This window comes from Mesocricetus auratus, unplaced genomic scaffold, assembly GCF_017639785.1.
Source record: "Mesocricetus auratus isolate SY011 unplaced genomic scaffold, BCM_Maur_2.0 Super-Scaffold_6730, whole genome shotgun sequence".
In the NCBI taxonomy this organism is placed as follows: Eukaryota; Metazoa; Chordata; class Mammalia; order Rodentia; family Cricetidae; genus Mesocricetus; species Mesocricetus auratus.
This window is the reverse complement of record NW_024429184.1, coordinates 10,903,082-10,918,249: the sequence shown is the minus strand read 5'-3', so window position 1 is coordinate 10,918,249 and position 15,168 is coordinate 10,903,082. Positions and strand designations below refer to the sequence as shown.

Genomic DNA, 15,168 nt, shown 5'->3' with positions numbered 1-15,168 from the left:
GAGTTACAGGAGTATGAACATGACCAAACTACATCATATGCATGCACGGCACTCTCGAATGAAAATATTAAAGATGTAATTATCTTTCCCCCTTGCAGATGTGAATCTGGTTACACTGGACAGCACTGTGAAAAGACGGACTTTAGCATTCTCTATGTAGTACCGAGTAGGCAGAAGCTCACTCACGTTCTTATCGCAGCCATCATCGGAGCTGTGCAGATCGCCATCATAGTAGCAATTGTCATGTGCATAACAAGGTAGGTGATGGCCACGGAGTGCCGACTTTCAGCTGTGCACCGGGAGCTGTGAATCCGAGAAAGCCCGTAAGAAAGCATGTGCCCCGCCGGGTGGTGGTGGCACACGCCTTTAATCCCAGCACTCGGGAGGCAGAGGCAGGCGGATCTCTGTGAGTTTGAGGCTGGGCTGGACCGATAGCCTCCAAAACAATACAGAGAAACCCTGTCTCGTAAAAACCAAAAAAAATAAAAAATAAAAAATAAAAAAAGAAAGCATGCGCCCTGTGCTTGCCAGGGTCCTTAAGCTGGCCAATCCTCAGGTGCGGTTTCAGTGTCTGGTTCACTGGACAAAATTCCTACGTGGGTCTGACTTCTCCCTGCCTTGTCTCTTTACAATATGTTTGGGAACTCCTTCCCAGAGCTAGGGACATATCTGGGTTATAGGCAGAGAGGGTGTGAGATTGTCCATGAAATCAAGGTGGGTAGGGATCTTAGAACTGTATCCTAGGACTGCTGAATTCAGGGACAGTGTTTGTAGCAGAGTTTCTGAGATACATTTAAGGAAGGGCCGGGCAGCACTACTTTATGGTCTGAGGATATATATATATATATATATATATATGTATGTATGTATGTATATATGTATATGTATATGTATATGTATATATACATACATATATATATATATAGAGAGAGAGATATTTTACCTTAGTAAGTGTAGTAAGAAGACAACCATCAGCTTTAAAGATGACCCCTGACTGCATCATTGACTCAACATCACTTCCTCTTCCTCATATCAGTGGTAAGTAAAAGGTTTTAAAATGCCGTGTTAAAAATAAAAGCACTGAGGCCAATTGGATAAATACTCTTGCCACCAAACCCCACGGGTTCTAGGGTAGAAGGAGAGAATCACTTCCATATTATTTGCAGTGCAGTTGACAGTAAATGGGTGTTTCTCAAACTGAGTAGAAATGTGTCCGCCCAGACTGGAACTTAAAAAAGCCAGAGCAGATGCCACGCTCTTCCATCTCCTGCCTGAGCCCCTTCCTGGCCTCCTCCTACCTCCTTTAAGTTTTGGTTGGCATGTCACACGAGTACTGTCTTTGTACTCTCCCGCTTGTGTGAGTCACAGCAAATCAAGTAGGTGTGGACAAGCTGATTGGATGCACAGGCCTTCTACGCAAGGCCTGGAGAGAGACCCGCAAGTCGTCCCCGCACCCTGGAGCCAAGATGACAAATCTAGAAATGATGGGAAAATGTCCTCTGAGTAGCTGATAATTTTCGTGAAGTTTAAAGCACTAAAGTCAGCGTGCTTTATTCCATAGAACAGATGATCTGCCTTTAGGCAAGACTACCGAGCATAAAATTGGGCAGTAGATCAAAGTAGGGACATAATGGCATAACAAACAATGACAACAGGAAAAAGGGATGGAGGGAAATATTTAACAGCCCAGCCAGCTGTGGCCATTTAATCCGGGCTCAGAGGTTAACTACTTTGCCTGTGGCCATTCAGCCAGCAGAAGGGGGAGGTGCCTGGGTTTTGGATTCAGTGCTGTGTGATTCTCCAGTCTTTCCTCTTTCAACGGAGCCATCTAGAGGCAGGGCCATGCTGAGTCCTGTTGGGAATAGGTCAGCCAGTTATGACTGCTGCGTGGGGGCAGGAGCCAGACTTGCTTTTGTCAAGTTTAGTGTGTTTGAGCCATACTAAAGGCCGCGTGCAGAGCTGACTGGACTAGGGAAGATGGGTGATAAGGGGGGGCCCTTTAGGGCGTTGGTAGGGTTCCTGCACATTGTGGACACTGTCCTGACATTTGTCCCACATTAGGGCCACATTTATTGCTATGTAAGGAACACAGCCTTTCCCCACCCTGCTCCCAAATGGCTTGCTGTCTTGTGTGTGGAATATTGTGATTATGTTCTTGGACCACACCACTGAATTTTCAAGGCACGCCTCTCCCATGGAGTCCATTAAGGGACAGGTGCTCATCCACAATGGCTACTGCTTGTGAGGGATCTTCCTTTAAATGGGTGTTCCTACCGGCCCACTTATCTGAGAGTAGTGCTTTCTTCTTTTATGCTTAGAATCTTCTTTCATGTTTTCAGATTCCTAGAATGACAGATTGGCAGGGACTTTGAACGTGTCTCAGCCAAACTCTTTTACTGTATAGAAGGAAAAAACCTTGGTCCCAGGGACTTGGAACTCATCCCGGTCATGGTGGGTTAGTGGTAGTTGAAGCCGGGTACTCGGCCTGTCAGCGAGCTCCTTCATTTATGAAATGGCTATGATCCCAGCTCTGCCTATTTTTATAGGGATTAGTGAGAGAAAACCCTCTGAAAACCATCAGAAACGTTGTCATTAAGGCTTTTAAGTTGAGGTAAAGCAGTCCCCTTTGAAACTGAGTAAAAGCGTGCTCTAATGAAACTGAACACAAGAGCAAAGGGACTCAGTCCCAGACACTGTTTCCACTCGGGGGCACTGAGTTTGCACAGGTTTGCACAGGCAGTCACTACTACTGCCGTAGGGTCCAAACTCAAAGCAGCCAGCATTCATTTCAGTGCTGTTACTCTGCATGAATGCATTCTCTTGTCCGGAGACTCATTCCGTATTAGCCACACATCTACTTTAATAAAAGGGCAGGGTCCAGGAATCTCTCCCCTGCCATCCTGTGGCACGCCGCAGCTGGGTGTACACCAGCTCCTTTTGAATGTTTTCCTTGAGTTGGAGGACTTCAGTGCATCCCGCCTGAGATTATCGGCCCCGTGCTACTCCATCTCCAGTTAAGCTTTTCTTGTGGTTTGGTGCCGCTTTGAAAACTACCCAGGTCAGCATCTCTTCTACTATGACAGCAATCCGTCGCCGGAACTGAGCGGCTGCCAGACCAGAGAGGCAGACGTCCTTCTCAGAAGTGTGTCTCAGCAGGGCAGGCACGGTTCTTAACTCACGAGGGTGATCCCTCTCAACTCCCAGCTATTCAGCAAAGAACAAACAGTCATCATGCCTGTCCTCATCTTGCATTGAATTAAACAGTGTCTTGTTTTGTTTCCTTACTGGGTGTGCAGTGTGTGAGCTGTGTTACTTAGACATAGTTTAAACATCCTTAACTAAATGATTTTTTTTTCTGTATTTTCATGCAACAGAAAATGTCCCAAGAACAATAGAGGACGCCGACAGAAGCAAAACTTAGGCCATTTTACTTCAGACACTTCATCCAGAATGGTTTGAACTCCTGACTTTTATATGCACACTAACCATGCGATGTACATTTATTATGTCTTTTTTTAAAGAACGGAAATATTTATTTCAGAGGCCTTATTTTTGGACATTTTTAGTGTAGTACTGTTGGCTCGTATTTAGAATATTTAGCTACAGCAGTTTTGGACTGTTTAGTAGTCTCTGTTTTATGTTTTTAAATACAGAAATTGATTTCACGGATTTGTACCACATGGTAGTACTAAGAATTGTTCTTTACCCATGGAATGTAATATTTTTGCAGAGACGGCTGGGCCCACTTCGCAGTGGCTATAAAGTCATACTTCTTCCCCAGTGACCACGGCAGACGGCAAAGCATGAACTGAAAGGAAAGATGTTTACAGATTACTTTTCTTACAAAAAATACAAATCTAGAAGACACTGTGTTTAAATATATTTAAATGTTTTTGAGATTTAGTACCTGATTTTTTTAGATACTGCCCCTATTGCATGAGTTGCAAAGCTGTGTGTGTGTTAGATGTAACATATTTATAAGCTGTATGGACTGGAATTGACGATTTCTCTCTTTGAAGATGTAATTCTAATAATTTGAATTAATGATGGAACAGATCATTGAAAATAGATTTAGATATTGTCAAGATAGGCTATTTAATGAGCAGATTGGAATAAAACATACATATCAGTTAAACAACTTTACTACACATTCATTTTTAAACGTGGTATTTGTTTTAATATAAATACACAAATTGTATCAGTGTTTGTGAATACAATGCAGAAATAATTGTTAATGATTGGTGCTCTGAAAGTGAGCTTAAAAATGACCTAAGACCTCTAATTCAAATTTGTCCTGTAGTAGCTCTATTAATAGACTGTTGGTGTTTAAAGGTCTGAAATGTGAGTAGACTGTATTGAGGTGTTTAACGTGTAGTTTGCCTAGTCAAAATTATGCATGTAGAATTTTAAGACTATGTTCAAACTTAAATATTAATTTTAATAATTTGATTTGGAAAAGCATGTTATAATATAATGTTTTCACTATATGGTCTGTTTTGTGTGTTTATTTATTGTACCCTTTGGTATGGATCTGTTAGTACTTGTAATAAGTGAAATTAACAGGAAAAGAAGATTGCAGTCCAAAATGTCTCTTACACAAGCTATTGCTTGAAATGATCCAAAGAGAAAACGTTTGCTCAGTGTTGGAGCCACTTGGCTTATAGGCTTCTTATGAGTAATGTAGTGGCTTTAGTGAACTTCTTGACACGGCTTAGCTTCCCTTTCCACCCACACAGCCTTATTTGAGGCCCTTAGTCAGTCGGCAAGCATGTTTGGAACTGGCCCCGGTGCTTTGGGAGCGCTCGTGTTGCAGGGCAGTCACGGATGGGCATCTGTAGTTATAAATACTTGACCGCTCTCCAGGGTGCGGTGGTCAGCCCTTTACAGCAGCTTCGGTGCCTGCTAGCAAGCCGGCTTTGGCCTGGAGGGCAGGAACAGATTGCCGTAGGACATCGTTTGCTGAGAAAGAAGTAAAATGGAACACAATGGGTCTGCCTCCAATGCTGACAAAATCCACCAGAATCGATTGTCAAGTGTGACTGAAGACGAAGACCAAGATGCTGCTCTTACGATTGTGACCGTGCTGGACAAGGTGGCCACCGTCGTGGACCGTGTGCAGGCAAGCCAGAAGAGGATAGAAGAGAGACACCGGGAAATGGAAAACGCTATAAAGTCTGTTCAGATCGACCTGCTGAAGCTCTCCCAGGCACACAGCAACACGGGCTACATTGTTAGCAAGCTCTTTGAGAAGACCCGGAAAGTCAGCGCCCACATCAAAGACGTGAAGGCCCGAGTGGAGAAGCAGCAGGTTCATGTAACCAAAGTTGAAAGCAAACAAGAAGAAATAATGAAGAAAAACAAGTTCCGTGTGGTGATATTCCAGGTAAGCTCGTGCCTGTGTTCAGCTTGGTGGCTATAATCTCTTTCACCATTTGTCATTGTCAGGTCACAGTTTCCAGTGTCGTGTCTCAGCCATGACCTGTGGTATGCAGTGGGACTCACTGAGAAGCCACCTCAGGATAGGGCCGTTTCTTGCTAACCAATGCTCTGTCATCCATGTCTTGAGCTTCTTACTGGTTACGTAGTGTGAACGGTGGCTTGTGGCTCGAGCTGTTTCTTGCCTTGGAAACTTAATACTGTCAGTTTTTTCCAGCGTTTGAATCCTGTTAAGCACAGTGACCCAGTAGACTTTAGAATGCTGGAACCAAAAGGGCCCTGGGAAATCTCAAGTTTAAAAACCACCTTTGTTACACAAAAGAAGAAGCTGGGAGGGGCAGAGGATGGGGAGCAGTCACCACATGGCTGAGGCTTGCATTCGCTATACAACTTCTCCCTAGAAGAAAACAAGTAGGAACCAACACCCCCACAGTCCTGGCTTTATTATTGTCATACGGAGCCGAGAAACCCCAAAACTTCTCGGAACATATTTGCCCATTGATTTTTTTTTTTTGTATTATCCACAGTAAGAAAAGTTACCTGTTTTTGATTGAAAAATTGGGCCATTTATTTAGTTTTCAAGTTTCTGCTGGTATTTTGAGATAGTCTAGCCTATAACCCATGCTGACCTAATCATCACTCTGTAGTAATCTAGGCTGGCCTCAAACTGGCAATCCTCCTGCCTCAGCTCCCCAAGTGCTAGGCTTATAAATGTGAGCCACCACTCCAGCTTAAGTTTTATTTTTTATATTATTCTTACAATAATACAGATATAGACATTCCGTAGTTAATTCTTTACTTAGCTGAAAAGCTTTTTTTCTTAGTTGGTTTAATAAATTGTGTTCATTGTTGCATTTTTTTTTTGCTAAGTTCCTATAACTGCTCAAAACTTTAAAAAAGAAAATGGAACATACCCATGGCAATACATAATGTCTCCAGTGTAATTTTTAAGCTCCTGTAAATTAAAAGGGACAGGCTCAACTCTCTTCCACATTGAAAAAGAATAACGACGAGAGGAAAGTTTATAGAATAGAAAGTAAATGAGAACAGAGCAGTTTTTCTTACCCATCTAAACAGTGGCCATTACAGAGCTATAAATCCAGAGTGTGGGTGTTAGAGAAGAACGACCTTCCCTGTTCTGCTGTTGGGAGAATTAGCTGGCACAACACTTTGGAAGACGTTTCTGATAATGTGTATTATGAATTTTAAAATTACCAAGTCTTCTGGCCCCCAAATTTCGTGTCAGAGAATCTTCTCTAAGCATAAAAGCATATAGCATGCACGGCTCTATGCTTTGAAAAGTGGAAGTCGTGCGCACGAACCCTGGAAGAATACAAACCAAAATGAAGTAAGGACACAGTTGGTGGAAACGTCGGGGCCCATTACCTTCACGTTGTTTGTGCGTTAGTCGGTGTCCCAGAGCCCGCTGTGGTGAGTGGTCGAGTTACAATGGAAAGGTGAGGGGCATGCACTTCTGCGTCTGTTTTTAAGAGTTCACCGGTTACTGAGGAACACATAGGGAGGAGAGAGATGATGTGCTTATTTCAAAGAGAGATGAGCTGCAGATGTCAATTCCATTTTGGTGGGGGGGGGCTGCCTTGGGGGCTCACCCTGCACTCGCCTGTGGCCTGTCAGGAAGTACACTTGGAGTCCCACTGTTTGGGGACCTATATGCCAAGCAGTGGACCAGGTTTCCCACGGGATTGACAGACACTACAGCAAGCTAACAAAAATTGTAGCTGGTCCCATCTATTGATGTAATTCTCTCTCTGTTTTCCTATTTGTCTCTATTTCCTGTAACTTACTGGTATTTTCCCCGTCTTTGGATCCTATAGTTCCATAAAGGAACTGAGAGGCTCTGGTTAGTGACAAACCTCTTTTCTTTTAAGATAGAATATCTTGAAGCATCTGTTTAGTTGTTCAAATTATGCAAGAGTTTGTAAAAAAAAAAAGCATTTGCTATCTTTTCTAAGCATACATGTAAAATATGAAGTCTCATGGACATAGGACTAGACTCATGTACTTGTTACATGTTAGAATATATATAGGTCTGGACGATATTTGCAGAGTTACTTTTAGCTTTTAAAATGAGCTATAATTAATACTCATAGTTTTTAAAAGATTTCCCTTCTAAAATTATTTTGAAACTTAAGCTAGTCAACTGAAGTGTATCTTCATTTCCATTTGAAGTTTTCCCTGGGCATATCCTTTGTTGATAATCTTCTTTATTGATAACAAGGATAAACTTGGTAACAAGGGATAATAATAATGAAAACAGTATCCGACAAACAAAATACTGGTACCCTGTCCTCTGCGGTTGTGTATGACTAAGCTTTTGCCACATTCTACATGTTGGCATTTGAAGACTGTGACACCCCAGCCCAGGCCTTTTCTCTTTGAACACTTGTTCACCCTGGTGACCCCTCACTGTGCATGGCCTGAGCCACAGCATGCCTTCTCATGATCCCAGCTGCTCCGTAAGCACCGGTCTGTGGCAACCAAATAAATATTGAAGTTTGATTAAGTCCCAGAGTTCTGTGCGTCCAAAATGTCCCTATCTGTGTTACTTTCATATTAATTCAGTTCCGCTTTATTCTGACCCACAGTATTCATTCTGTTACAAAAAAACATACTTTAAAACAGGTATGGTGGTGTATACCTCCAGTGCTTGCTTTTGTGAGGTGAGAGGCAGGAGGATTTGGAATATATGCAGTGAGTCTAAGGCGTGCCTGAGCTATGTGAGACCCTGTCTCAAAAACAACAATGAGCTAATTTTACCTGGGTTTTCATGTACAAATGTGGCTGTATTCAGAAGTCAAGTGTAGTTTACCCCTACAACCTTCTGTTATTAGTACCGTGTTTGTCCTCAGCCCATAGTAGCCAGGATTCATAGGGACTGTGACAGGCTTCCAGGCAAGTCCACTTCTACCGTTGCCTCTGTTCACCTTGGGTTGTAAGCCCGATCTTGTACTGTCTGTGGTGTGTTTGAAGAGAAGGGCGTGCGAGTCCCGTCTCCCTCTGTCTGGTGCCTTCATTGCAGGAGGTGGGGATTTCTACCTACCACGCATACCCTTTGGTTCTTTCCTTGTGTAAGTATACCGTCTCAGGCTCGCCCAGCCCACACGGAGGTTGCTCTCCACAGCAGGTGCCAGGAAGGAGAGGGACAGCTTCCCTGCCCCTCACTGATTCATCAGAAAGCTATGAGACGCCCGCTTCTGCCTCTTTAGCTGGGGAGAGGGAGGCTCATGGGCGCTCAGATCCGGTAGCCAAAAATGTAATTTAAGCTAAGGAATAAGATTCTAAGGATGCCTTCCTGACTATCAGGCTGGTTACATCTTAGGGTGTGTGCAAGTGTCCTCCTGTGCCCTGTGCTAGCCTGCCTTTAGCAGATTCTCTTCTGACACTCTTGGCAGAGGTGGTTTTTCTCTTCAGACTGCTTTGCCCTCAGCCTCTGGGGTTCCACTCTCCTGGTGTCCTTTCTTCCCTCATGTATAGGTTCAAAATCCTCAAATGTTCTAAAATCAATAAACATTCCCTCCCTCCCTTCCCCATCCCCTCCCTCCCATTTCTTTCTTCTAACAGGCTGGTATTGAACTTGTAATCCTCCTGCCTCAGGCTTCCGAGAACTGGGGATATAGTCATGGCAGCAAAATAAAACTAAAGATGACGCATTTCACAGGAGACTTTGCTTGACCTGAAGTTTTTCTGGAACTAGTATATTATCTATCATAGTTTCCTAAAGTCAATTTAATTCTGAATTTTGAGATACCTCATGCATAATTTGTCTCTGAGGAGTTTAGAATGAAACACCACTCTGTTGTCTATATCTCTTCTGATCTCTTGCCTTGGGTATGTGTGTGTTTGATGTGTGTAAGTATGTGTGTATGTTGTGTGTATAATATGTGTGTGATTGTGTATATAAGTGTGTATGATGTGTGTATGATTGTGTGTGTAAGTGTGTATGATGTGTGTGTATGGTGTGTGTATGATGTGGGAGTGTGCATGGTGTAAATGTGTATGGTGTGTGTAAGTGTGTGTGTGTGTGATGTGGGCACAGGTGTGCTACATCATGTGTGTGGAACCCAGAGGAAAGCTTTTGGGAGCTGATTTTCTCCTTCCCTGGGATCTGCACTCGGGGTCTGAAGGGCGCTTGCTTGGCAAGTACTTTTTAGCTACTGAGCCCAAACGCATCCCCTATGCCTTGCTTTTTTATATGGGTGTCAGGGTTGAGTGTGTGGCAAACACTTCACCAACTGAGACCTCCCTAGTGCAAGAGTTTCCTGACTTGTAATTGCATCACTGTATTAGTGGTTCCTGAATGCTTATTTCTAGCCCTTACCTCCCTCCTGACTCGCAGTTGCTCACCCTCTCTGTCTGCACACACAGTGCCCATTCCAAAGGTGGCTCAGCTTCCCTTGCAGGCTCCTGGTCTGCTTCAGTGCCTGTCCCAGTTAATGAGATCCCTCCCTCTGTTGGTCTAGCAGCAGATCCTGTGGGTTCTGACCTTCAAAGCATACCTGCAGTCAGAAGACTTCTCACACCTTCCCCTGCTTACCCTCCCTCCCCAATCTTCCCTGCCTCTGCCCAAACTCAGTACTGTACTGCCATTCTCCTTGCTTGTCCTACCCTCGTGGCTTGCTTTCAGCAGAGTGACCCTTGCACAGCGTGGGTCAAATCATGACTCTGCTGGCCTCACTATTGGCCATGGGCCTCAAAACCTTGGGAAGTATTCCTGTCAGAATAGTAAATTCTGTCCTCACTATTGGCCATGGGGCCTCTCTTGACCTGGTCTTCTTAACTCTCTACTTGGGGCAAGTTGGGACATTTGAACTGATTGTTGAAGAAACCTATCATTTGTAAAGCTAAAAAAGGAAAAGGGGTGTAGGAGACAGACACAACCACATATATGAAGGTGTAGAGGGTGAGTGTCTACTTGAGTGTCTAGTGCAGATACGTTGGACAACATCCACAGTCATCCTGGGATTTACATCCAGAGTGCTATATGGTGGACTCCTCTTGTGTAGAGGGTTTAAAATCTTTTGTGTTTGAAGACCTTGAGAATGGTGCGTATTTCTGGACTGGAGAGGAGGGAAAGTAGGGTCAGGTAAAGAATTTCCTAAGCATCCTACAAGGTTCCGGTTCTTTCCTTGAGCACTGAGGGACTCTTGGACGTCTTCAGTGAGTTATAACCAGACCGTGATATAAAAAACGGTTCTCAGGAAACTCTCAGATAATGGTCTAGAGAGGGATTGGAGGGGATTGATGCCCAAGTTCAGACCTGAGGTCATGAGGAGCAGAATGAAGACATGGGTGGAGGAGTAAAAACCAAACAAATCATTCTGCACTGTTACCGGAAGAACTTGATGACTAGTTGACCACGGGACAAGAGGGGACATTGTATTTGGGGGTGATAATTCTGAAGTCTCTGCTTTGTGTGGCAGCAAAGTGGTCCCTGGTGCTGAGAGAAAGGGAAGGAAATGCAAGTGGAGAGCGCCATGGCGTTTGCACCTCTGACTGAAAGGTGCTGTGCTATATCCAGATGGAGAAGTTTGTCATCTTAGGAGTGGAGACGCAAAAAAACATTATTTGTGTGAAAAAGGCCAAGGGGACAAACAGCGTGAAGGAGGGTTGGAGGTATCGCTAGAGGTAAAAGCTGGTGCCTGCTACACAGGAAGTACTCACGTGTCTCTCTTCTGTCCTTCAGGAGAATGTCCGGTGCCCCTCATCCCTGGCTGTGGTTAAAGACAGAAGCCTGCCTGAGAACCAGGAGGAGGACGAGGAAGTCTTTGATCCCCCGATAGATCTCTCATCAGATGAAGAGTATTCTGTAGAAGAAAGCAGATCTGCCAGGCTTAGGAAGTCAGGCAAGGAGCGCATTGATCATATCAAGAAGGCATTTTCCAAAGAAAACATGCAAAAGACACGGCAGAATTTTGACAAGAAAGTGAGTGGAATTAGAACTAGAATAGTCACGCCCGAGAGGAGAGAGAGGCTGCGGCAGTCAGGAGAGAGGCTCAGACAGTCAGGAGAGAGGCTCAGACAGTCGGGGGAGAGATTTAAGAAATCGATTTCAAATGCTGCCCCCTCCAAGGAGGCTTTTAAGATGCGCAGCCTTAGGAAACCCAAGGATCCCAAAGCTGAGAGCCAGGAGGGAGACAGAGGGATGGGCGTGGACATCATCGCAGGTAGCCTGGCTCTGGGGCCCATCCATGAGTTCCATCCTGATGAGTTCAGTGAGACACAAAAGGAGGTGGACCCCCCGACTCCCGAGCCTCTGAAGGTGACTTTTAAACCTCAGGTGAGAGTAGGTGACGATGAGTCCCTCCTGCTGGATTTAAAGCCGTCCTCGTAGAGAGGCATTAAGTATGAGCGTCCATCTCAGTCACAGTAGGGTAGTCTGCTAGTCACACACAGTAGAAAAGCAAATGGCACAAAAGCTTCGTTTCTTTCAAATCCTAAAGGTTATAGAAATGTTATATGCAACCTTCTTATGGGAATTCCATTTCCCCTGAGAATCTATGACTCTGACAGCTTTTTTTTTTCCCTCGAGTGTCATACCTTTTTATGGCAGCTCTTGTCCAATTAGAATATAGTTGCATGGCTCAGATCAGTTAGATGCTTGGTCATCCCAGGTCAGTTAGATGCTTGGTCATCTGTAACACAGGAGGGACAAATCTGTGCCCGTCGTTCACCAGCAAACTAGATTCGGGTCAGGATTGACAAGTCCAGTCACAAAGGGGAGTAGCTAACGAGTGTATTGCATTATCCAGATGTTCCCATTGGGAGATTGATTGGTGAATCAGTAGCCACACCCCTTATGAAGCTCTTGTGTGAGGGAAGATAATTAAGTTTTGAGCTTGAGCCTTTAGCTGTGTCATCATACTTCCCTGCTAGTAAAGGAAATGGGGAGGGATTGCTGGCCCCGCACTTCCTGGAGAACTTGAGATCTGAGGGATGTCATTGAGTGTGGGGACATCCAGTGGAGAAACACGAACCACGTGGTGCTTCTAAGCTGACTTAACAGCGGTGTCTATGAAGAAGCCCTCAACGCCAGGCACTGAGGCCCGAGTTGAGCAGAAACTGAAGTTGTGCTTTGCAAGTCTTTTCATGGCTTGAAGAGTGAACAGTAAATTCTTGGAGGAGCAATTTTTTATTAACGGCCGACACCAACCTTGGAGTTGTGGCTGGGTCCTAACATATTCCTTAGAAAACTGTCTCTGATTGTCATCAGACGTGGGTTGGGGCGGACTGGTGCAGGTTTTGTGTGCACAGCAATGAGCTGGAAGTCCGTCCTGAAGTGGCTTTTTTAAGGTCTGCCCTGATGAGGGCATAGAAGCGACCTCCAATGCTCTTAGTTTGCAGAGTGAATCTTCTAGGGCTGACGTGTCCAAAACAGTGCCCATGGGCATTTATCACAGCTACTTTGCTGGACTTCAGATTCCAGGTTCTATGCGGTCTGCAAGTACAAATTGCCACTGAAGGAAAACCACACCCATTTTGCACTTCCCGCCCACTGAAGTCTTTGTGTCATTTTTTGATGTGGAAGCGACAGCAGAATTTTTGATAGATTTCTTTCCTCACATTCAACTTGGCTTTGAATAATCATGTAGTAGTTAGAAATAGGCAGGCATGGGAGTGCATGCCTGGTGCCCCAGGCTGAGACAAGAGGATCATAGTGCCCTAAGTACATGGTCATCTTGCTTTCTTTTTTTCAAGACCAGGCTGGCCTCGAACCCAGAGATCTGCCTGCCTCTGCCTCCTGTGTACGTATGCCTCCACCACCAGGCATCTTGGTATCTTTCTACATTGCAAACTAAAGCATGCACAGTGTTGAGTAAAACTCCGAAAGCATCATTCCAAAACAACGTTTTTGTAACTGCTTAGGAGGAGGTTGGGTTTCCAGCAGTAGATGTGAGTGTGAAATGGTGTTATTTTGAGGCCAGGGTTGTGGCTGGAAAGCTTTTAACCAATGGTGAATGGAGACAGCGGTATGCAAATGAAGGATGAAGTTGGATAGTTTTTAACCAATGGTGAATGGAGACAGCGGTATGCAAATGAAGGATGAAGTTGGATAGTTTTTAACCAATGGTGAATGGAGACAGCGGTATGCAAATGAAGGATGAAATTGTAAATGGAGGGTAGGAGGGATATGGGGAAGTTACGTTGTTGGTTCCCGTTTGTTTCAGTTGGGCTGAAATACTTTTCTGCAGATATCTGGGGCTTTTGTGTCCTGACTCAGACCCAGATGACATCTTGGGAAGCTTTGGCTTGGGCTTGTGAGGCGCAGAGACCCTGAATGGTTCATGTCGCTGGGGGCTCATGGTAATCCTGTGCTTCATTTTAATTTTGCTACCAGGATTTTCCCTCCATGTCTCTAATGTGTTCGTGTCTTTCCGTGTTTAGGACATTCCTGAATTCCACATTCTTGATTTCCTGTACCTTCACCCTGTTTTACTGGTGCAAAGACAGTGGGCTGCAGAGTCCACACACTCACTTAGTACAGGGGGTTTTCTAGTCCGTGTCCACTATTGTGAACGCTTCCGGAAACACTAGGTTATTTACTCATCTGTGATGCAGAGGCACAGATATCAGGCATTAAATAATTTACTCAAGTCAAACCTTTAGCAGGACTTACCACCATTCTCATGAGATACAGCAGAACAGCAGCCTCAGATGCCAGGGTTGGGGAGCTGGTGTTGAAGCTCTTCCAGGGGTGACAGAGGGGGCAGTGCCAACCTGTCTCCTGCATGTGATGATCCAGGTGTCCCAAGTGAGCAGTGGCTTGGCCCCTGCTTACAGGTTAGAGAAACACATGATGCTGAATATTAGCGTGAGTGGACTTGTTCCCCAAAAGCAAGTTCTCATGAATGAAGAACAGAAGCCAAAGTAAAATACAACCATTTTGACTTCATTCTTTGCTTTTTGTACACATTAAAGGGCTGCTTTTGAACAGATCTGGTGGTCATGGTGATTCTTTTTTTAATTAAAGATTTATTTATTCATGTCTGTGTTTGTGAGCATATACTTAGGTGTGTGTAAGCTAGAAGAGGCCATCAGGTGTCCCCCTAGCATCTGATTCTGCCCTCTAGGTACCTGTTCTTTGGAGGCAGGGTCTCTCCCTGAAGGCGGTATTCCTGTTTTCTCATTTAGGCCAGAAGCTAGCAAGTTCCAGCCATCTTCCTATATCTGATCGTCTTTAAAGATGAGTTGCTTCTGTGAGTACTGGGATTCAAACTCTGGTCCTCACAATCACAGAGAAAGTACTCATAACTGCTGAGGCATCTCTCCAACCCCTCATTGTGATTCTAATCTGTTAAAGGGTGTGAGTCGTGTTGTGCAAAGTATTCCCCAGAACCATGTTAACTGCGTTTTGACTACATGAGATCACTGGGCCCCTTTTATTTTTATTCTTGGACAGGTTTTCTGGTTTTGAACTCCTCGTAAGAAAATTTAGTTTCTGGTACCCACGTAAGTGGAAGGACATTGTATTTTCCTCATCTTTCCTATGGTGTGCCGGTGCCACCTCCACAGTGCAGGCGCTTCCTGCTCAGTTTTGGGTCACTCTTGTGACTCCCTTGAACAGCTGATGCCCCAGTGCTTACAGCTGCCCCTCCCAGACCAGCATCAGGCCGTGCTGGAGATCTAGAACAGCTGCTGCCTCAGTGTGCGCCTCTTAGGACTTGCCTGCCCCATGCAGCTGCGGGCTTCCTTCCCCGCTCCGCTGCCCTCCCT

General features: G+C 44.8%; 2 protein-coding genes across 3 annotated transcripts in view; both read left to right on the top strand.

The window, feature by feature from the left end:
- The window catches only part of Tmeff1 (transmembrane protein with EGF like and two follistatin like domains 1), a 75,809-nt gene extending 71,324 nt beyond the window's left edge, over nt 1–4,485 (top strand). Inside the window, exons 9-11 of one of the 2 annotated variants that reach the window (XM_013119537.3) lie at nt 99–257; nt 3,375–3,453; nt 3,731–4,485. In XM_013119537.3, coding sequence (XP_012974991.1) covers nt 99–257; nt 3,375–3,453; nt 3,731–3,784 — 292 coding nt within the window. In that variant the 3' untranslated portion in view covers nt 3,785–4,485. Of the gene's footprint in view, nt 1–98; nt 258–3,374 lie in introns of both variants that reach the window. The other variant, XM_005078718.4, reaches the window with a different exon arrangement.
- Nucleotides 4,486–4,584: 99 nt separating this feature from the next.
- Cavin4 (caveolae associated protein 4) lies at nt 4,585–14,390 on the top strand. Its single transcript, XM_005078716.4, has 2 exons — nt 4,585–5,383; nt 11,141–14,390. The coding sequence occupies exons 1-2, from the start codon at nt 4,976–4,978 to the stop codon at nt 11,786–11,788; spliced, it is 1,056 nt and encodes a 351-aa protein (XP_005078773.1). The 5' UTR covers nt 4,585–4,975; the 3' UTR covers nt 11,789–14,390.
- The last annotated feature ends 778 nt before the right edge of the window (nt 14,391–15,168 follow it).

What these genes read in the sequence shown, in the direction of transcription:
- Cavin4 (XM_005078716.4), top strand. Translation starts at nt 4,976, where the DNA reads ATGGAACACAATGGGTCTGCCTCCAATGCTGACAAAATCCACCAGAAT. An exon ending in TCCGTGTGGTGATATTCCAG is followed by an intron (nt 5,384 to 11,140) that starts GTAAGCTCGTGC and finishes TCTGTCCTTCAG; the next exon opens with GAGAATGTCCGGTGCCCCTC.